At 26.1% G+C, this 24,374-nt stretch overlaps 1 protein-coding gene across 2 annotated transcripts in view; it reads left to right on the top strand.

Moving 5' to 3' along the window:
• Positions 1 to 7,350: 7,350 nt before the first annotated feature.
• The window catches only part of LOC100198504 (histidine ammonia-lyase), a 37,436-nt gene continuing 20,412 nt past the window's right edge, over positions 7,351 to 24,374 (top strand). Inside the window, exons 1-12 of one of the 2 annotated variants that reach the window (XM_065817571.1) lie at positions 7,351 to 7,769; positions 8,544 to 8,794; positions 14,221 to 14,266; positions 15,961 to 16,000; positions 16,879 to 16,953; positions 18,054 to 18,126; positions 19,049 to 19,115; positions 19,205 to 19,242; positions 19,355 to 19,433; positions 19,635 to 19,681; positions 20,989 to 21,128; positions 22,335 to 22,382. In XM_065817571.1, the coding sequence (XP_065673643.1) occupies positions 8,545 to 8,794; positions 14,221 to 14,266; positions 15,961 to 16,000; positions 16,879 to 16,953; positions 18,054 to 18,126; positions 19,049 to 19,115; positions 19,205 to 19,242; positions 19,355 to 19,433; positions 19,635 to 19,681; positions 20,989 to 21,128; positions 22,335 to 22,382 (903 nt within the window). In that variant the 5' untranslated portion in view covers positions 7,351 to 7,769; position 8,544. Of the gene's footprint in view, positions 7,770 to 8,518; positions 8,795 to 14,220; positions 14,267 to 15,960; positions 16,001 to 16,878; positions 16,954 to 18,053; positions 18,127 to 19,048; positions 19,116 to 19,204; positions 19,243 to 19,354; positions 19,434 to 19,634; positions 19,682 to 20,988; positions 21,129 to 22,334; positions 22,383 to 24,374 lie in introns of both variants that reach the window. The other variant, XM_065817570.1, reaches the window with a different exon arrangement.

Below are 24,374 nucleotides of genomic sequence, written 5' to 3'. Positions count from 1 at the left end.
ATCTTTAGGCAAAGAAACCGTTACAAAATTGTCAGTTTTTTTTCTGTTTGAATTGTATTCTTTAAAGTCTATATCTAACTCATCTGAGTCTACAAATTCAGTATCAGAATGTTTTTGAAGACTTGATTGGAAAATGATGTCAGACGATTTTTGACCTATCATTTTCGCTTGAAATTGATTTGTTTTTGCAATCTTTCTTTTTATAAACTTTTCATAATTTTTGTCCTTACGATCAATTGACTACTTTCGCAGGCTTTTTTGGTCGTCCAAAAACATACACTCTTCTTTTCTGGTTGGAAGGGATTTAGTTTTATCTTTTCTTATGCCATCCGAGGAGAAATGTTGAAAAGGTTACACATTTCTTTCCGAAATTCTATGCGCGATTTTTTATACCCAGTAGATACTTCTGCTTATTTCTGTTTACTTGTAATATACTTCTGAGATTTTCCAATTCCATAATGTTATTTCTATAAGATAAAAAGTAAATTTAATTACTAGCATGTTATCATACCTATACCAATATTATTTCCGTCAAATTAGAAATTGAAAGTATTATTTATACCTTATTTATTTATGACATAATATTGGAAGCGTTTTCATCAAGCTGTTCTCTTTCCTCTGACAACCACCTGATTTGTTACATTCGTGAAGTCTAGCGGATTTAGAAATTAATGTTATAAATTATTTTCTATAATGAAAATTATAGAAAATAATCTTCATTATAGAAAATACTTTATATCAAAAATAATCAAAAAAACCTTTTTTGATCTTGTTTGAGACATCGCATATATTTTTCCAAACTCCAGACAAAAGTAAGTGCAACGTTTAATAAAAAATTCCTTATATGTGTTTACAACTCCCTAGAGAAATAAATTAAAATCGTGCGTGGACAAAACCTTGAATTATACGTATGGTAAAACTAGTAATAAACCTGTTTTATTGTAAGATTTTTAACATTTAAGATTTCAGAAGTGAGTATTTTATGTTACATTTTAAGTTTATTTTATTAAGTCGTCTTGAATAAGTTACGTAAAATACTAGCGTAAACAATACTTTTCGCTAAAACAAGGAGGTTCAAAGAAAATGTTAAAAATTTCAATAGACTGGAAGAGGTAGTAAATTCAACGTAAAAAGAAATGTTTATAATTAAACATATATTATATTATATAAATATATATATATACATATATATATATATATATATATATATATATATATATTATATATATATATATATATATATATATATATATATATATATATATATATATATATATATATATATATATATATATATATATATATCTTTTTTCCTTTTTATCTGAAAGCTAGCAGCAGCCCTGAAAGTTTTTAAAATAATTTGGCAAATGATTGAGGAAGTAAGTTGTTTAAACAGCTCACCAAAAAAACAGCTTAAGAAATAGCAGATATTTTCACTTGAATATGCAGTTGTGGCCACTGACATAACTTTAATTACTTCAGGTAGAATCTAGCCACGATTTCATTGGTGCCACCACGAAGCTTTTTAAGAAACATATGTACATATTTGTCGATGTAAAACATTGCAAGTAAGGAATTAACCGAGCGTTTTAATTTTTAAAGGTTACTTACACTTCGTCACAATCAGCAGGAAAAGTCATTGATTGTAACGACCCTTTAATATCTTCTGGTAGTCTCGTGCATTATTTTTACCCGCCGAATGAGTCAAAAAGTGGACATGGACGCACTATTGATTTGATTAAGTCAATAACTGCATGCAATCGACTCTGACATCAGAAAAATGTCCCAATGTTGTTCATGATGGAATCACCGCCTGATCGGATTAGACAAGCATAGTCAAACCGTGACCATTGACTCAGGTGTTTATACCATCTGATTCTATTTATTTTTTAGTATAAAAAGGAATAAGATCGGTCTTGATTTGCCTATAAAAACCATCTTGGTGACTAAGATATTAGTTCTGATTTATGTATGTTTTATTTTTTTTTTATCAAAAAGCTATTTGTACGACTGCTTTAGGTCTATGTTTACGACAGTTCTCATTTAGAGTAATAGAATCCTCATAAATATATTTTATGGAATGATTATTTCATTTGGCAGTCCATTTTTTTAAACTAAATTTAGAATTTATTTTATTTTATTACGTGGACCATTTTTGATTTATGTAAAACTTTTAAAACACAATGTTTTTAAAGATATTTTTATTCTTTTAAACAAAATATTCAAAAACTTCTTTTCTCCATTCTGCTGAAAATTTACTTATTTTTCTCAATCATTTTTATTTATTGTTAATCAATATTTTATTTAATTTTGTATTTGCATATTTAATGTAATTTTATTGTTACTGTTATTATTATTATTGTTAACGAGCGATTATTTTACTCGTTCCACTTTAGCGATTCTCGGTTTTACTGACGATGGTAGCGATTCTCGGTTGTACTGACGATGATAGCAGTATGGGCATTTTAAAAAGTAGGATAAAAGTCTCTCTTATAAAATAGTTGGCAAAAAAGAAAGTTTTTTTTTTAATTTATTATAGCTTAATCATTATTTTTTTATAATTAATTTAATTTACACTTGCTTTCATTTATTAACATTACTGTTGAATTTTTTTGTTTGCTTGTTTATTTTGTTTAGGTGTCACTCCAATGATTAGGTTTTTGGTCGTCTATTTGGTCGTTTTGTTCATTTCATCTTGTAATTGTTTTATTATTTTTATGCGTTACGCCTTATATTTTGAATATATTCGTTTGTGTGCCTTGTAGTTGGTGGATAAAAAGATAAAATATTGGATAATTATTGAATAAAAATTTAATAAAGATTGATAATTATTGAAAATAATATTGAGTTGAAAGGAGTTGTTTATAAATTAGTGAAACATCTTTCTCCTTGGGGGCAGGATTAAAATGTCTTTTTTTTCAAAAAGAGTGACCTGTATGAACTAAATCGCAAAAATCAAAAAAAAATAAAAAAGTTTAAAATGGGGTAATAATACCTAACTTGCTACTTATAAAGACCTATTTAATTTCAGGTAAAGATATTGCATGTAGAATATTAATTTTTTTGTTATAGCCATGTGACATAAGTTTTAAATGCCTATAACTAAAAATTCAGAATTCTACTAACAATGTCTTTTCTCAAAATTAAATAGATATTTATAGGTTGTAAGTTAGGTATTTTTGCCCCCTTGAAAACTTTTTTATTTTTTTTTTGAATTTCCAATTTAGTTTACAAAGGTCATTCCTTTTGAAAAACAAGACTTTCAATCCTGCCCTTAGTGGAAAGAACTTTCTTGTTATTTGCAAATGGGTGAAAATATACTTTATAATATACGAACTAATCATCAAGAAAACGAAAATAAAATGTATGCTTCATTAAGATACTTTTTGCTACAGTTGCGTGGATCTATTGCTCATGAGCGTTTAAGTTGTTTACAAACACGTTTCGAAAAGTGGAAAAATGAAGTTTCACATATAACAGTTATAAAAGTTTCACATTTAATGACTAATGCACAAGATGAGTACATCAGTGGTCACACTGAAGGCATCGAAAAAAATAAAAAAGTAAATTATTTAAAACAAAACGATGGGATTGCTAGCAGTGAGTATTTGACTAAGGACAACGTAAAAAGGCTATGCGTACCGCATGGGAAAAAAGAAACTATTAGAGATGGTTTTGATTTTATTACCTTTATTTATCTGTTATATATTGTGAAAGGTGATATTAAGAATGTGATTGAATAATTTGAGCAAATACGTAACAATATTGTGGAGATGTTAATTTGACTTCGAAAAAACCGTTTGGATAGGGTTTTTGCAGAAAATGAAGATCATTTTTACCCTGAATCCATCACTGACTATATATATAAACTTTTTTTTTTAATTTTTATTTTTTTTTGTTTTTTAAAAAAAATTTCTTATCAAAACGTTGTTTAACGAATTTGGTAAGAAGTTTGGTGAAATGTATTTTGTAAGAAGATTGGTGAAATGGATTTGGTAAGAAGATTGGTGAAATGTATTTGATAAGAAGATTTGAAAAAAAATATGATAATTTTTTTCTATTTGTTTTTATTGAAGTCGTCTGTTGCTTTTTTATTGAAGTCCTTTGTTGCTTTTTTATTGAAATCCTTTGTTGCTTTTTTAGAGCAAATCGATTGAGTAAGTTGTTGCTGAAAAATATAGTTTTTCACGTTATTTATCTTACTGTTCAGCAACTGAATTGTGCAGCAACTGAATTGCATGAATATTCAAATGATTTAATAAAAGAACAATGTTTTCAAAAACTTTTAGATTCTGCATCTGACTATAAGTTGATTTATGACTCTATCAAGTTTTCTGTTCCTAGACATTTGTTACTTTTTACTTTTTTATTTTCATTTTATTATATGAAATAAAGTTTCATGTTACTATATAAAGCATTTTTTAGCAATTTAAATAATGAAAATGACTTCTGGATTTCTCAAGTTACTAGTCAGTCACATGAAACAATACCTTGAGGGTTTATTTATGAAATTTTCGAAAAATAAACTCGAACCACAAAATATGTTTGAGTTGTTTTTATCAATGGACAAGTTTCAAGAAGTGATTGGCAATTTAGAATCGAAACATTTCAAAAATGTTTATCAAGGATCGAAACGAAAATGTAGTGCAGGTCAGAGTTTAAAAGTATATTGTAAAAATTTAAATTTATTTGAGCCTTGGAAACAAGAAGACAAAGATAAGGCTACAAACGACGCTTGGTCAAAAAATATTTTTCATAAATGGGTTGATGTGTATCATGCTGTTTGTAAACAGTATGATAATTATAAGATGGTTATGGATTTAATGACTGGAGTCGAGTTGAACGCATCGACATTTGTCGAGAATTTCATTACGACTACTACTGTATCCTCTTTTCGACATGAAAATCTACATCTTCTTTATTATACTGTCGAAAATGAGGAACAGAGTCTTTTACCCTCACGTTTTGAAGTTCCTTTACTTCGCGCCAGATTTATTTTCATTTTTGTTTTCTATTTTTGTAAATATATTTAATTAATATCTATTTATTTTGCATTTATATATATATTAGCCATACCCCTATCAATAAATTTTAATGGGATTTGTTACACACCTTTCTTCTCGCATATTTTTGATTACAAGTTTGCCTTTACCTCTATCAATAAATATAGCGCGGATTTTTAATGGACACGCACGGGCTTTTAATCGCACGCGGGGCATTGTCACGTGGGGCTTTTGGTCCCTAACAACCTATACGACGTGGGAATTTATCATATGGTGCTTTGGCTCCTCTACCCCAATAAATTTTAATGGGTTTTGTCAATCTTTTTCTTACCCCCTAACTATTTCATAAGAGACATTTTATTATATAAAAGTCACTTTCTTTTTTACCAACTATTTTATAAGAAAGACTTTTTTCCTATTAAAAAATACCTTTTATTTTATAAAATGCCTATACTGCTATCATCAGACAAGACCGGTAGGTCTTGTTATCGAGAAACAAAAATTTAATAAAATTTTTAATAAAAATGGATTTTTTTAAAAACTAACAGATAATTATATTGAAACCAGATAAACAAAACTTAAAATAGTGTTTAGTACTTTTGTTTTACCAGAATGTACAAAGTGTAAACAGTGAATTTTTTTGCTTTGCTTTATTATCTATATGTTCTATAGATCTTTAAATTGTTGTGCTATTTATAGGTTGTGCAGATTTTTTGATTAACAACAGAAGTATTATCAAACTCAGATTAACGCAAGAAGAGTTTTTGACGTCTTTTATAATTATATTAAAGTATAGATATGGATATATTTTACACATAAAACTAACGTGTAAAATACGCTAACACGATGCGTTTACTTGGTTAACTATCCTCACTTCTCAGTATCTCAGCGTAGGCAAACATTTATGTTTATTAGTTATGCAATGCAATTTTTAAGAACAGAAGTTATACATATATGTTATAAATACTAAAGCATTTTTTTTCCAATACCAATATTCAAGCGATTAACATATTTGTGGTTTGCGCAATAGCAGAATTATGATTGTCTCTTTTTACTTTTTAAGCATAACTTTTTAAATCTTTCAGGCAAATACACTCTTGAGGTGGCGACAGCAAGTATACCCACTTTAATTGACTATCAAACAGTTAATCTTGAGGACAGTTTAATTAGTTTAAAAATGGCGACGTTAGTATATGGTATTTATTCAATAAGTTCTGAGATAACGACGTTAATATGATTTAAACATGTAATTAAATAATAATTAAACTTATTTAAAGTAAATTGAATTTAAATGGAACTTTTATAAATTAAAACTATATATAACAATAACTTTTTTTACATCTTTATTTTTAAAATCTAAATAATTGTCGAAATTAAAGGAAAAAAAGAAATTATATTTTTTCCCCAAATAAAAAACAAAAGATATACTTGGTTAATAATAAACCCATTTTTTCTTTGATTTGGCTACCTTAAGTAGACAGCCAATAACTTTTTTACTAGTAATATATTGGCTATTTATTGGTTGATCATTTTTGGCGGCTGCCACTATGGTCCATTAAATAACCGACGAACAAAATTACAGTGGACCACTCAAAATCTCTATATAGGTAAGCTGAAATTCCGCCGTGTTTGCTGGGTACGTGCTTAGAATAAACGAAATAAATCATAGTATGCAGTTATTATTGAACTAAATACCAAAATCTTTTTAATTGCTAAATTGCAACACTTAATACAATGATAGCTTCATCTTCCTTTTTTGAGTTTTCGTTTACATTAGAATATAAAACGAAATACTTTAGTTTTTTTACTTTTCTTGTATGAAACTCTTTTTATAAATTTATTTTATAATCAGAAATAGAAAATAAATAAAAAAAATTATTAACTAAATTTTTAATTAAAAATAAAAATCAAATTAAATAATTAAAAATAAAAAAAATGTTCAACAATTTATCACTATTAGCTGGTGGTCTAATATTAATCTTATCTTTTAATATTATCTGGTATTTTTTCATAAAATGTCAAGCAAAAGTATACACAAATTCTCAGCTATTTAAGTAAATTTTTAATTTTTTGCTTGTTATCTTTCTTTCGAAACTGTTTTTAATATGAAATAGTTGTTCTACGACTTTTTAACTGAGAAGAGAGTGACATTTTAAAATTTTCATAATTACGCTTCCTAATTCAAATAAAACTCATAATTAAGTACTTTCTTATTTGCACACAAAAGTAACACAAGTAACAAACTTAGTACATTCCTATTAATACCCAGACAATAAAAAAAAAATTAAAAAATCCAAGTTGATAATTTATTTTATAGTTAAAAATAATGTTTGAGGGTGTGTTTTGCATTTAGTATAGTCGCCTAAAAATCTCTTAACGTTTTCAGTAACTAATTAAGGCGATTGTACAATATACGGCACTTGACCAACACATTGAACATTGATTTGTATTACGAGTTTTAGTCTTAACGATGCGTCAAATCTAATGTCGATCTAATGTCGATAACGCTGTTTTGTTGTTTGTTATTATTAGTTAATTAATAACTCCGTTAGCGTTCAATTAATTATTATTATTTGATTGGATAATAGTTAAACCTATTAGCTCGAGGGAGTTCTGCTTTTTTTAAAGTAATATTTGTTATTACCGTTACATTTTTATTTATTATTATTATTTTATTTATCGTTTTATTATTATTATTTTTTGGAATTCTGTTGAAATTATAACTTTTTTTTCTTTCTTAAAAGTATTTGGATTAAATGAATTCAGGTAATGTTGCTTTGTTTTTTTAATTTTTGTCAGTGTTTTTTAAATTTAACATTTTGCGCAATTTGCTTTCACACCTACTCTAAGGCTTTTACAGCCATATTGAGCTATAGGAAAGCATTAATTATTAATAACATGCTATAAGAACTATTGTAATCTGAATCAAGTTAACTATATAACAAAACTTTCGTTTATAAAGTGTAAAAAAAACAACAAAAAAACAACTAAATGAGTTAAAATGCTTAAACGCGTTTTACTTCCATTACGTAACATTTAATAATTGCTTTTTGATACATAAATATCTGACGGATTATATTATTTAAAAATAAAAGACCTACTAATAAATTGAATTGATTTTTAAATTTTAGTATACTTGCAGTTGATTTTTCTTTTTTTTGGTATATATCGTATATACTTAAATTTAGTATAAATAAGTTACAGGATAACAAAATGAACAGTAACTATGTTCATTTTGTCATCCTGTAACTTATTTATACAAAAGCTTTACAACAGTTTGAAAAATAGTCTTTTATACTTTTAATCATTTATTTTATATTAAAAACTATATTACAAATATAAGTATCAACGAAGTTTATAATTTTTGCGTTTACCCAATTTTTGAGTTAAGTTTGATTACATTAACCATTCATTGAACTTTTGGAAGGGTTTGCAACTTCTTGGATACCATATTGAAATAATCTTTTTTACATATTTACATGTTTGTATTATGTTTTTAAAAAAATCTTAAAAAGTTCGAAAATTTAATAAATATTTCAGAATGAAAATTTTTGTTAACTATTTTGGTGTATGTTACACGGTTCCATGTGGAAATGGCGATGAAACAGTAAGCTGGTTAATTGATGAGACCTTAAGACGCAAAATTATCACTTTTGAAAACAGCGCAGAGGACGAAGTTTTATTAGAAGAAAAAACAAATTTATTTCTTAGACATTCTAAGCATTTGGGCATACTTAATAAAGATGATAAAGTAAAAGATATTCTCGATGATGGAGATCTTGTACACTTAAGTAAGTAACTGTTTTGTTATTTTACGTAATTAGTTGTTGAGATTTTATGCGCAAACAAAAATACCACCTAATATTTTAATAGAATATTATTTATAAAAATATATTTATTTTTAGCAAAGTTTACGAGTCTTGACGATTATAAATCTTTGCCTAAATTTTTGTGCAAAATATGTTTGTAATAAGATTTTGAACGGGGTGCAAAAATGTTGCTTTTATCATTTTAAAAATGCTAAAAATTAACGAAACTAGCCAATAATTCAGAATTTGGAGTGGGAGCCAGAACAACTTCTCATTTTCTTGCCAAGGGGAAGGTAAAAAAAGGCCCTGTTGGGACAGAAGCAACTTGGAAATACGACACTTAACCATAATTAAATACAATACCTATCCGTAATTAAATACAATACCTATTAATAATTAATTAATTTAATTAAATAATAACTCAACTGCTTAAATGCGACGCTTCACAACGAAATTGTGTTGAAAAGCATAAATTAAATTACGTTGTAAACTTTAAGCTTGACAGATTAATGCTCTATGGCGCGTCTCTTTATGACATAATTGGCGCCAATACAAACCCTTATTGCTAAATCAGCGCTCATAGAAAATTCTTACTTTTATTATTTTACACAGTTACAAGAATCTACTCTAGTAATTATGAATTCTTGCCTTTTATATTAAATTATTTATATTGATTTATTCTTCTGTATTTATATTTAAACAGTTATAACTAATTGTATAATTTATCGATCAAGTTTATAATAAAAAATATAATGAGGTTAGACTGGGGTACAATTTTTCTTTGGTATTTTACTTTTTAGGAACTTCATGTTTTATTTTGTTTTATGGAAGAAGTTTGAGAAGACCCTAGACTATACAAAATTAACATTATAACAAATTCATAATTGGTTTTCAATACATTTATAATAGTTTTTGTTTAGTCAGATTACCTGAGCAAACCTACCCCGTTATTGGAGTATGTCTAGCTTGCGGAGATGCCTAGCTTTAGCGAGATTTCATTGGTCAAAAAGTTGCTTTTTTTTTTACAAATTTAATCCGCATTTGTAAAAAGGGCAAAATATTATATCATTAGTATTGGGAACATTTCTAATTAGGAAAAAAGCAGCTTCAATTTTCGGATCGATGTTAGACATCTAGCATTTATAATATACCATTGGGTTTTTACTTATGGCCTATGTGTCCTGTTTGCGTTGGGTCAACCTTTCCTATCGTTATTTTCAGAGTAGAAAATAACGATAGGAAAGGTTGACCCGGCGTAAACAACAACAAATTTAAAATGAAAAAAAAAAGTTTATACTCGAGTATAAACTTTTTTTTCTTTTTATAGTTTAAGTATAAAAATGGTCATTGGTTTATTATGATGGTCTTGCGCTGAAGCTTTTTTAACTTCATCATAAAATGTACTCGGATTTTTTGTTCCGTCATTTTGTATTTTTTGTACCGTCATTTTGTTCTATATGACGCTAATTGCTATTCATAGTTCATTACCAGAGCAGCCGTAGCGCTGTGGTTAGCTCGCTTGTCTCAGAGGCTAGAGATCCCTACTTCAACGCCACCTCTGGAAAATTTTTATAACATCAGTAAGGAAGAAGGTGTGAACTTCCTTCCAAATACTCTTCCGCGGTGCACTGTGATAATATCTTAAGGACTTCTTGGACACCTAAAATTAAAAAAACTAAATATATATGTATGAGTTGTTCTGCCAAGTTTTTGTTTAAGACTGACACAAAGGCTAGTTATATACCCAGAGTTAACAATTATCAAAAACAATTGCCAACAAAGGCAAAAGTACTAAGGATAGATTGTTCTTACATTTAAATATAAAACTAATAACATTAAAAATATAAAGCTCATCTCTATTAAAAACTTTCATTTTATTTAACGTAAGTTTGACATATGTTCAAAGTGGATCAATTTAAATTGATCCTTAATATTTTTAAGCGTGTTTTTGTTTACAATAAATATGGTCAAGTTTACTTTAATTAGTACAACCTATACAATGATTAATATGCCATTCATACTACACAACTTAAAAACAGACATTAAAAACCTTATTTAAAAGAAAACAACAGAACTTTTGCAATATAAAACAACAGAACTTTATAAAAAGGTACCAGGTAAAGTGCAAATTTTTTTCGCAAACCAAGATCTCATCGGTGTCATGACTAAACCGCAACCACCTTGGTGTCATGTTGTGACATGCGCCCCAATTAAGTGTTTATTTAATTCTGCTCATCTCTTTAATCAGTAAATGTACTTACTTTATATAATTCATGAAATATGATTATATTTAAATTATATATATATTATGTATATTCATTTTAATAAAACATTTGTTGTCCTTATAATATAACAACTTAGTTTTCATAAATTTATTATAATAAACTGACAACCGAAATAAAAAACGGTTTATGAATACCTTATCACATTTTTTCCATAGTTTTTAATTGATAGTTAAGGTGGTAAGGAAGTAAATAATGATCCAAAAAAAATAAAAGAAAAAAAAAATTCGTTTTTTTTTTCTATTTTGGATTATTATTCATATGGGATCATCCTTTAAGGACGTCATTTAGAATTTAAATACTAACCAGAAGAAGAAGTTTATTGGCTCCCTTCCGCGGAGATTTTTTATTGAACATAAGGCGCTATAATACATAAAAATCTCTGCGCTCAAGAGCCAAAATTCTCCGACTTCTTGCCATTAATTAAACTTAGCGTGACGTCCTTTTTGGATGACCCCTATGGTGAATGATGGAATTTTGCCCTTTAACTTGTCTGTTTTCATGCAGCAAACGTTGGAAAAAAACAACAACGACATTTGGTTCATATTTAGACTTGAAAACACACTTAGGGAGCATCCGAGTCCTTAGCAACGTTCTTAATTACCAGAAACTAATACAGTTTATTCCTTATTTTCCACAAAGTTTATTCCTTATTTTTCTCTCAAATTCTGTCAGTGGCGTCGCTGTGGTTAGTGACACCCAGAACGGTAAACTTTTGGTGTCACCCCTCTAGAGTAACAGGTTAGAGGTGGAACTAAAAAGTCCTTTATAACTAGAAAGTTCTAAAAAAAAAAAAAAAAAAAAAGTCTTAAAGAAAAAAATTCTGCCGTATTTGTCTTTATGCATCTTAGTATATGTTGTGATGCACCCCCCCCCAGCGACGCCACGAGCTTTTGTATTTTACTCATTCACATGATCATTCACAAAGCTATAACTACTACGTCTGCGGAGGTCTAAATATCATATTTTAAAGTCACAAACATTTCTCAGACAAAAATAAGCTAAGTTGTTATAGTACTGTTGTACATTTTATACATTATTTACACAAATTTATATTTAGAGAACTGTATGTCTTTGAATTTAGATTGTTTTAATAATTAATACAATAAAAACCCATCTAGATATTATTAAAAATAAGAATATAAAGAACAACTCAAAACGTTGTTGTTAAAAGAAAAAATCAAAAAATTTTGTTGTTATTGATCAGAATGTTTAGCCAATGGGTTTTGCACATTTTATTCACAGACTGTGAATAATGAGTCTTGGAGATGTATAAAAAGGTTTCATCCGTTCATACATTGAACACTGTGACACAGTGTTCAATGTGTGAATGGATAAAACCTTTTTATACATCTTCAAGACTTCCTATAAACCAGAAAATAATTTTAAAGGTCGAAAAACATTTGATTTAATCTAAACTGTAATTGGTTTTTAGGAAGTAGCTTGTCGATTTTCATCTATGAAAACTTTTTCCTTTATTATGACAAGTCCATGTCATGATTTTCTTTTAAACTTTTAAACAAAAAAGTAGTGATTGTCTACAAAAATGTTGCACTGAGTAGTATAGAACTTGCTGCTAAACAAGTTCAAAAAAAATTAATATAGTAAAAAACAAATCCTGTATACATGTTTCCATATATGGTTCCTGGCAAAAATCAAATAAATCATAAAAAGTCCTATGGTGCAATGGAGTCTCCCGATATTGTTGATATATTTAACCAGTTTTAAGCACAACATAGTTCACAAAGAATATTTTGGTGAAAAGCCATTTACACAATACTATTTCATAAACACATATGATCCGCTTGAGCATCATATTTTCGCCCTTAAGATACCAATAGTTGATACAAGTACTGGTCCAAGTGTCTAAAGGATTAAAAACCCTCCAATACAATCATTCTTTGGATAAAGAGTCTACTTCTACTTTTTAAGGGTTTAAGGGATTAGGACTTGTTAAATAAATGTTTACATGGAAAAACCCAGAACACAAACGAAGCCCTAAATATAATACTAATACTAACAAATACTTACTTTATTGGCAGGGAGACAATAGAAATAGGTGTTATTATATTATCTCAAGTTATCACGTTTTTCTAACTCAAAACATAATAACTTGAGATAGAATTGACCATTTGACTTAAAATTTTGAGTTTGTGTTTATGTTGGTTTATCATTCCGGATGACCCATAGATTTTCAGAAATAAATGATTTTTATGATAAAATGTATGAAAAAGAATTAGTAGATTCAAACTGTTGCTTACTGAGTAGATAACTTATTTTTTGATAATTTAATTTTTGTTTTACATTTCTCTCTGTTTTCAAATTTTTGCTAACTTGCTATCTCAAGTTATCATGTTTTGCTTAAATCATGATAACTTGAGATAGAGTTGACTATTTGACATGAAATTTTGAAGTTGTGTTTATGTTAATTTACTATTCCAGATGACTCATAGAGTTTACATAAAACACTGAATATCTTTAAAAAAATTCAGTTTTAAATACAAGTTTAAATCAATATCTGTTAAAAAAAGTTTCCACAAAAACTACAATTACTCTTATGGTAAAATGATCTTGCAATTCCTCTTTGTCTTTTGATGTGTAATATAATATCATACGTATGTGTAATATAATATCATACGCAAAAGTATTTTCAATTTTGCTTTTCTTTTATTAAGTTATGATGTTTCAAAAGTATCATTTTTAACGATTGAAGTTTAAACATTTTCTGCCATTAAGGTTTTTTTGTTTGAAAAAGTAAAAGTTTTTTTATGGAAACTTTTTTTAAAAATCTATTTAACATTTTTAACACACTAAAAAGATTAATAATTAAGAATTTCAGAAAGTTGCTTATTAACCTCCCTACCACCTTAACAACTAGCTTATTGTTTTATTTTTGCTATAAAGCTAATTGCTGGCAATTAATTCTGACAATAATTGCTGACAGGAAACATTAAGATATAAACTTAATTGACATTGATGGCTGCAAGTTAGCATACAATTGTGGAAAACAAAGTATTTATGATAACAGTAATCTTTATTATTTTGAAACTTTTTTTTTAATTTTGAAATGTACATCTTTTTTTTGATTTTATTTTTTATGTTGTTTTTTTATGTTTTTTTTTTCAGAAAACTTAAAATTAGATAATATTTTCAATGGAACAACAAATGGACAGTATCTTTTTTAAATTTATATTTAAAATTTAATTTAAAGTTTATTACATTTTTTTAATGGGAATTTTTTATTTGATTTAATTAATTCTCTTTGCATTCATTCATGATAGATTATAAAGAGATTCCATCACACTGAAGATAGATTTTTATTTTGCATTTTCAAATTTTGCAACAAAAAAGAAAAACTGTAGTTTAAACCTATATATTTTCTTGCATAAATTTTCTTCTTACTTGATGTCCAAAGGTATCCATAAATATATTTCCAAAGTACTTAATATCATTTGACTTTCTCTTTCCAAAACACAAGGGCAGTGAGTTAATGAAATTTTCAACTTTATCAAACCAATTTTAAATTCATTGCATTTAAACCATGTCTAGTGGTTGTGTAACCATTAAACATGTGACATTTTTAGTGGCTGACCATAGTCAGTTATGCAAAATTTATAACCTATTATTTTGGGGAGGTGAGAAACTTTATATGGTCCTTATTTTTAAACTTTAAAAGATTGTTAAATTTCATTTAACAATCTTTTAAAATTTAAAAGACTGGTAAATTGATTTTAGCTACATAAAATCTTTAAATTTGTTAAGTTAGATGTCATAGAGTAGTTTTTGTTAAGTTAGATGTCATAGAGTGTGGTTTTTTATACAAAAACAGTAAGTTCAAGTCTTTTACTATAGGTATATATATAAATTAGTAAAAAACACTTATCTAACTTTTTTCTTCAACTTAAAGTTTCACCATTGCTGGATCATCAGGAAGAGAACTCTTCCTGATGATCTTATTTATAAACAACTTATTTGATACAAAACTTGACAAAGAGCTATAAAAGTTTTTACTGTTTTTAAAAAATGCTTTAATTTTTTTTTATTGTAAGAGAATGCAGGCATTTTAATTATTACAACAAATAAAAATTCTTAAATTAAAGGGAATAATATATTAAAATAATTATTATATGTAAAATATATTGTAAAAATATTTTATATTTATCAAATAGTTCAATCTAATCAAAAACTTTTGCATTTAAATCAACCTTATAAAAGCATTGCAGTTTATTATGCAATTAATTTTTTTTTTTTACATAAATATGATTTTGTGTTTTTCATTTTAGTTACAATGAAAATTATACTTTTTGAGAGAAAAAATTATACTTTTACGAGAGCTGTAAGTTGCTCCCCTAAACTATTTTAAGGGAGTGTTGGGAAGAGTGAGAGCTTAAGCTCTTGCTTCCTGCTGAGGCCTATATATACATATATATATATATATATATATATATATATATATATATATATATATATATATATATATATACTTTCAATATATCTTTGAAAAATAATAATATATCCAAACTTTCAATATATCTTTGATGGGTGGACATAACAGTATAACTGCATTTTTGACCATTTAACGATATACATGAGGAAATGTGTCTTGTGTATGCCAGCATCAATGGTATTAACAGTATAGTTACACCAGTACTCAAAACATAAATAAACAACTTTGAAAATATGACTTCTGTAGCAAAATAATTAGGTTCATAATAACTTTTTTTTGCTCTCCTGAAAAGTTACACTTTTGCAGTTATACTCTTATGTCCGCCCATCAAAGATATATTGAAAGTTTGGGCCTAATTAATTCTTAAATTGTAATTTAATTTTAAAATCAAATCTTTTAAATAACTTAACTCTTCAAAGTGATCATTCAAAAGTTGACAATTGGTCATCATCAAGAACGGTAATTTATATATATTATTTATTTATACAATTTATCTAAATAATCTATCTATATAACTTAATAAAAATAATAATTAAAAAAAGTCAAAAAGTTATCATAAAAAATAACAGAGAATAAAATTTTTGTTTCATTTTTTACTAAAGTAAAAAAAAAATACAGAGAAAATGATAATTTAATTTTTAGCATTCAAATGTTAATTTAGCACAGTCTATTTAGTTATCTATTTATATAGTAAGCAAAAATTGGGTGGAGGTTAAAGAAAGCATCCTTTTGCTTTATCATTTACCCCCATTAAGAATAGGTGTTGGTGGTAGAGCAAAATGATAAAAAGGTGTCTGTTTATTGGAATATTTACTTTATATTTAATATTTATTTTATGCTAAATATTTAAAGGTCATAAAAAGTTATAAAAAAGTTTATTTAAATACGGGTTTCACATGAACACACAAACCTTTCCCTGTATTATTAAATACTTTTTTTCTCATAATCTATATATTGTAAGCTATGTTTATTTTATGTAATATTTTAATTAAAATTTTATCTCTTTTTATTTTATTTTTGAAATGTAAGTTTGTTATAAAAATTTATGTGTTATGTATATATTTAATTATATTATGTATTTTATAATTTAATTATATTATTGTAAACTAGAAATCATAGAAATATTTTTATGTTTATTTTATGTAATATTTTTTTCAAATTTTCTCTATTTTTTTTTTGTAAACTTAAGTTATTGTTTCTGTAATTATTATAACTTATGTATATTTATGTATTATGCATTTATTTTCTTGTTTTTTTTTTATATAAAAATAAATGTTTGAGGCAATATTTATTTAAAATAATTTTTTTATTCTTTGCAATTGCTTTTGCTTTTACAGGTGCTTTTTGTTGACGGGAATTCTTTGAGCACAAAAGAACTTGTTGATTGTGGTAAAGGAAAGTTTGTTATTAAGGTTTAAAATTTTCTTATTTTACTTTTTTTGAAATTTTTAGACTTAATTCTGACTTTTTTTAAAGAACAATGAACATATTTCGATAATCATTAAAATAAAATTTTATTTCTACATATATGATTACTACTTTTTATTTATATATATAATTTATATTCTTTTTATTAGTATATATTTTTTTTATGAGTAAAAATAAATATATGATGACTGAAAAATATAACTGACAACCAAAAATGATTGACTAAAAAAATAATTGACAATCAAAAATGATAGATAACCAAAACGAATTGATTAAAAAAAAATTGACTGAAAAAATTTATTGACAACCAAAAATGATTGACTGAAAAAAATGGTTGACAACCAAAAATGATTAATAACCAAAACGAGTTGATTAAAAAAAAATGATTGACAACCAAAAGTGATTGACTGCCAAAAATGATTGACAGCCAAAAATTATTGACTTGATTGAAAAATTATTGAAAAAAATGACTATAAATAAAAAATGACTGACAGGAAAGTTTAAGAGTATGTTGTTTGCAGTTTAATAAAATTGTAGAAAATTATTTTTTTCTCCACTTTTTCTCCACTTATGGACACAGATCAAATAGGTCTTATCAGCACAAGAACTATGCAGCAATGTGTATTAAAATTGTGTTGTCATAAAAAACCCTTTTTTCAAAAAATATCTTCAATTACTGGAAGTGAAAAGATAAAGTTTATACAGCAAGATAACAATTAACAGACAAATTAAAAGGTTGCAAGTTGTATAAATCAGAAAAACAAGATGAAGGGAGTAAATTCCAAAGAACTGATGTTTGAGGAAAAAAACCATACTACTGATGATACAATCAATCATTATCATACTGATAATCATACAAATTAATCAATCATACTACTGATAATGTTATTATAAGTTTAAAAAAAATTTAAAATTAAATTTTATCATTTTTTTTTGTATCTTTAGTTTAAGTATAAAATTTTTTTTTTTTACTTATGTTGTAATCTTGAAATTTTTATTATAAAGTTAACAGAAAATGCATGGCACATAGTGCAAATATATATTTTTACTTGTGTTGATTACATTTTGAATTTTTATTTTACAGTTAACAGAAAATGCACGCCACAGAGTGCAAAAAGCTCGCGATTTAATAAATGATATTGTACGTGAACATAAAGGTATTTTTAAGTAGTATTTTTTATTTTTTAAACAAATTTCTTTTGAAAAAAATTAATATCTTGAATAAAAAATATATCTTATCATGAGTTTTTTTTAATTTTGTGAGAAATGTGAATGAAATTAAAATTTTACATCATTAAAGAAAGCACTTTTAAAATTTTCTATGTGTTTGGTAAACATGAAGTTTTCAAGAAAAAAGGTTCTAGAATCATACATGTGATAAAGCATGTGGCCGTAAATATCTTATTCAAAAATTAGATTTAAAACATTTTTTTTCCTTATAGTTATCACTTAATTAAAAGGAAAAAAAATGTTTAAGCAAAATACAAGTGGTTTATACTAACACTTCGTGTAAGGGGCAAAGCAAGAATTTATCAACCTATAACTGGTTTAACTATAAGGGAAATTGTAGTGTAAGTATGGGAATTAAGATGTAGGTATAAAAACTAAGCTTATAGAAACTATAGTGTAGGTAAGGAAACAAATGTGTAGGTATGAAAACTAAGGTGTAGGTTTGGAAAGTAAGATGTAGGTATGGAAACTATGGTGTCATTCTGGAAGCTAAGGTGTAGGTATGAAAACTTAGGTTTAAGTATAGAAACTGAGGTATAGGAGTTTAAGAGATTTAGACTTTTAAGATTTAAGTTTAATGAGGTTACTAGGTTAATTATTGACAAATGCTGTATTGCATTGCAGTGCTGCTCCATTTTCCCTTTTTATAAAGAAAGTGCTGATCCAATCCATTTCATTGCACAAATATTCCGGTTGATGAAATATGTTTGAAAAATAAATCTTTTTACATACAAGTAGATGATTACATATAAAAATATTTATTAGAGTAATATTTTTATTCATTTTTTTTAGGTTTACTTTTGAACACAACGGTTTTAATTAATAATTTTCATTTCATTTTTATTTTAGTTGTTTATGGGGTAACAACAGGCTTCGGAAATTTTGCAAATGTTGTTATTAGTGAAGATAACTTAAAGTAAAAATTTATTTTGAGTTTTTAATGTTTATAAAATTTTAAACATATTTTTACCAAAACATTTTTTTGCAAAATTTTTTTTTCTTTAGACAAGTACAACTAAATCTTATCCGATCACATGCATCTTGTAATAATATTTTTATATCTGGTCACTTGCATTTTAGAAGATTAAGTTATTTTCATTGTGTTTTTTTTAACTTTTATTATTTATTTTTTTGCAATTTGCCTCACTAATTAAGGTGTTGGAGAGCCATTAACTTTAGAAAGATCAAGAAGTCTATTAGCACTAAGAATCAATGTTTTAGCAAAAGGTTACAGGTTGGTATTACAGGTTAAGGATTTTTTCTTTGTACTTGTATTTTAGGGTTATTTAATCATATATAGTTTGTATTAGAACTCTAAATTCATTTATTTGATATAATTGTTTTGAAGACTCATGAGCTTTTAATGTAACTTGAACATTACTTCAAGTTATGTGATGTTTTCATGATTGTAATTTTTAATGAAATTCTATTTTAGTGGTATTTCTGTTGAGAATCTTGAAAAATTAATTGATGTATTTAACTGTAAGTATTTTTCCTAAGAGTATATTTGTAGCAGGTATTTATTTCTAAAAGTAAATCTATCTAACTGTTGTATATATTTAGTACAAGAAAAAAGCCTAATTTTTTTTACTAAATTGGAATTACTTGTATGAAGATTTTAAAATAAATAAATAAAACATAATAAAGAATAAAAATTCTTACTTTTAAATATGCTTTTATTTTTATTTCCTGATAATAATTGTAGTAGTGGTGTAGTGGTAGAGTGCTTGCCTCATAAGTGAGATGTTCTGAGTTCGAAGTTATCGAGTTGAGAAAGGATTGTAACCAAAACTAAAGTAGCCTCCTTGATTGTTGTGGTCATTATGGCCTTAAGGAAGTGAATTTAAATTAAAAAAAAAATTAATTTTCATAATAAACTAAAAGTTTTACTTTTAAATAGGTTTAGCTGTTCTGTACTATTAATAGCTAAATAAATATTATAAACAATATATGTAAAATAATGAATATGCTAAATATAGTATACTTAATATAATAAATAACTTATATACTATTTAATTTTGTATAATAAATATCCAATTATAAACAATGCAATACTATCAAATAATAAAATAGTTTTAGTCAGGGATGGAAAGCCTCAGAAAAGTCAGGGATGGAAAGCCTCAGAAAAGTCAGGGATGGAAAGACTCAAAAAAGTCAGGGATGGGAAGCCTAAAAAAAGGATTTTTTGTCACAAAATTATTTTTTTTGGTCTTTGTTGTTCAGAAGCTTTAAAAATATTGAGAGACTTAATTTTGGGGCAAAATCAGAACATATAGGATTATAGGATTCAAGAACTACCAATTGAAACCTGTAATCCTATAATGGCATTTTTTAACTCCAGGCTAAAACATAATAGTTTCCTAGCCTATAAATCCCATGAATATTTTTTATAATGTAGCTCATCCTTTTATAATTTTTGGAGCTCTTGAACACCAGTGACCAAGAACAAATATTAATTTTAAGCCCAAGTCTTTATTGGGAATTTGTTCACCTCCCCAAAGCTGAAGCCACTACAATTGAAGAGACTACTTTTATATACATCTCTTGAACTCTAAAACATGAGTAAGTTGAGCTCCAAAGACGTTGTGGGGATTGAACTCAAAATGTTTTGCTTATGAAGCATTCTCTACCACAATGCCACTTCCATATAAATTATAAATAAATTACTATAATAAATTTAGAGTAAATGCAATATTTTTCCAAACAGTTTGTAATCTAATAAGTGTTTAATTGGTTTTACCACTATAAACATTTTTTTTTAAATAGTTACCTAATACTTTTCCAAATAGCTGGTTGCATTTCAAAAATTCCTCAAAAAGGAACTGTTGGCGCTAGTGGGGATTTAGGACCATTATCTCATCTTGTACTAGGACTACTTGGAGAAGGATCAATGTGGGGACCGAAGACTGGTTGGACTGATGCTTCAACGGTTTTTCTATTATTTCATTATAACTTTTTTTAAATAATAGTGAGTGTATAATTTTTTATTTTTAATTGAGTTTTGAAATATTTAATAATTTATTAATAGTTTAAAAAGATTTTAATAATTATTTTAATGATTTTTAAAAATATAGTTCCTACTATTATGATAAATATTAATCTTATTATACAACAATACAATATCAACCTGTGTCATACCTATTTATAGTTTAGATGATGTCATTTATGCAAATTCTTCTTCCCCTCCTTACCTTTTTCATTGGAGTAATTTTTAATTCCATACCTGCAAATAGTTCTAATGATGCCCTTTTTCTAGCCTTTTGCAAAAAAGATAGACTTAAATATTAGTAAATAACTTGTTTTGAATATCTTTAGCTTTGTTTCAAAATACTTAAAAAATATTTAATGGATCTTTTATAATTATTCTTCACTGTTTAAAGTCCTAATAAGAATATAAAAGTCTCAAATACTTCCAGGTTTCTAATTTATATAGACCCAACAGCACAAAACACATAATTTATCTAAAGAAGCTACTAAGTATTTATCTTTATGTGTGGAGATTTTAAGATTATATTATGCACCATCTTATTTAGAGATGTCATTATTTAAAGAATTTAAATAATGAAATATTAATCCACGCTTAATATTGCTATTGTTGCTTACAATATTTTTCAGGATTGAAGAATATTGATTAATGTTGTTACAAAACTCTGCACTTAAAGAAATTTTTGCTTGAATAACTTTACTTTGCCAATATCTAACTTTATCAATCTTTATTTTCTTTTTCTGTTTTTCCTTAACCAAAAAGAGACAATCTATTATCTTATTTGTTTCCTTTTGTATTATATATATTATTAATGATGAATAATTTTTAATTGAATAAAAAAAGGGCACATTTTTTTGGCGCTGATACAGGGTATACTAATGGTATGGGATTATGCTTAGGTACGGCACTCTCAACAAAGTTTGACATTACATAGGTTTTATATAAAATATGTGTTTTAATCAATTCACAAAGGGAAATTTCTTGTGATAAAGAGTTTGAGTTGTTTTAAAAAAAAACTTTATTTTGTAAATATTTTATTAAACTTTATTTTATTATATTTTATAAATATTTTATAAAAAATATTTATTATATTTAAGAAAGTTACAAGTAATCAGAGTAAATTTATTTTAACAGTTTTTTTTATAATAGGTTTTAGCCGTTCATGGCTTAAAGAAATTGGATTTAGGACCTAAAGAGGTATACATTTTTGAATATAATAGACAAAAATAATTCAACAAAATAAAAATTTAGAACAAAAAAAAAATAATTTTATAAAATAAAAATCTCATTTTTTTCTAATGAATCACCTTTTTCTAATGTTCTATTTCGAATCACTTTGATATGATGTCAACTGATATCACCCTGTTGTGATGTAAGGTTGTAATGTCATATGAATTTGATATCAGTTGAGTTACTAGTTTTGTTGTATTGATTTTTTTAAAATGATAATTGAAAAGACTAGAATAGTACTAGAGTTTTTTAAAAATATGAACATAGATAAAATAGAACTTGGTTAAAAAGATTTAAATTGATTACAGACAGTGATTGAAACCTGGTTTCACAACAAGTTGGTGATTTAAATTAGTTTTACAAAGTACAAGAGGTGAGATGAGTTTTTTGAGAGACTTGATTTTAAAAAAGAAAAATTATTTCCACAAATTAATACAGCAAATATCAAAGAAAAATGATTTTTTATGTCTATTTTTATGTTTAACATTTTTGCATTGATTTAAAGCATTAATGTAAAGATTAAACTTGGAGCTAATATGATCTCAATTATGTATATGGTAGCAAATATGTTGACAGGTTGCAACATACCTAACACAGCAGCTACTATTACTACTAGTAGATAGAAAGTAGCTGTTTTTCATCTGTTTATTATCATTTTAATGTACTAGAATGCTGCAAAAAATTCTTTACAAACAATCAGATATTTAAACAGATATCAAATATAATCAAACAATAAAAAGTTTACTTAACTAAATTATTTTGTTTCTGGTTTGTTTTCAGTGCACTTTAATCTAAACCATCAATAGAATTTTTTTTGTACAGGAATGAAAAAATTATTTCTTCTTTTTTCTGTTATTTATTTTTGTCATACTTTCTAAAAAAAAAAAGTTAAAAAAAGAAAAAAAACACACTATTTTTATATTTTATTTGCAGATACTTTTTGTAAAATATCTACAAATAGATCTGCAAATAAAATATAAGCTATTCTTATATTTTATTTGCTGATAATTTTGTAAAATATCTGCAAAATTATCTGCAAATAAAGTATAAAAAAGTTTATGTCTTTATATTTATATGTGGTAGTGGTGTAGTGGTAAAGCGCTCGCTTTATAAGCGAGAGGTTCCGAGTTCGATCCCCACCACCTCCCTGGTAGTACCGCGCTCAACTTGTTTCTCCGCACAGCGGCCTTGTTTGTCAAGGTTCGTGTTTCGGAGTTTTAGAGTTGAGAGAGGGTTATAACCACTATTAAGTAGCCTCCTCATCTGCAGTGGCCTTCTCGGCCTTGGGGAGGTGAATAACAAAAAAAAAAAAAAAAAAAAAATTTCTACCTTTTGCAAAGTTTTGGAGAATTAAAAGTGTCGAAAAGGTAGTAAAAGTTGTCAATACAAATTATTTATTGAGATATTAACAAAACGCTTCATCATTTTTAACACCATACTGTTTTTTTGCATAGAAAGTTTTTAGATAAAAGTCAGACACAAAATATAAATAATAATTAAAATTAAATAACACACAAAAAAAAAGTGACAATGTCTTCATTTTTGTGTCAATGGTGTAAAGAATCTTAATTAGCTTTTGTATTGCACTCTTAAACAAAAAGAAGATCATTAACTTTACATAAAATTCTATAAAATGTTCTCATATAAAAAATAAATTAAAAAAAAAAAAAACTTATGTAAATGCTATTCAAATGTAATTAAATGAAGATATAAAAATTTAAAAATTAATTCATGCACTTGTTAAAAACTGAATGCTCCTCAAATATCTAAACACTGAAAATAATATTTTAATTTTGGATTTAATAAAAAGTAATACAAGTAGACTTAATATTCTATCATTCAAAATAAAGTTTTTATTAAAAGTTTTTAAATAACCTAAAAGTTTACTTAAATTTTTCTACAGTAAACATACACATTGATTAATCAAACCAAATATCTTTATAGCAAATAAAACAGAAT

This window comes from Hydra vulgaris, chromosome 14, assembly GCF_038396675.1.
Source record: "Hydra vulgaris chromosome 14, alternate assembly HydraT2T_AEP".
NCBI lineage: Eukaryota > Metazoa > Cnidaria > Hydrozoa > Anthoathecata > Hydridae > Hydra > Hydra vulgaris.
This window is presented reverse-complemented; position numbering and strand designations above follow the sequence as displayed.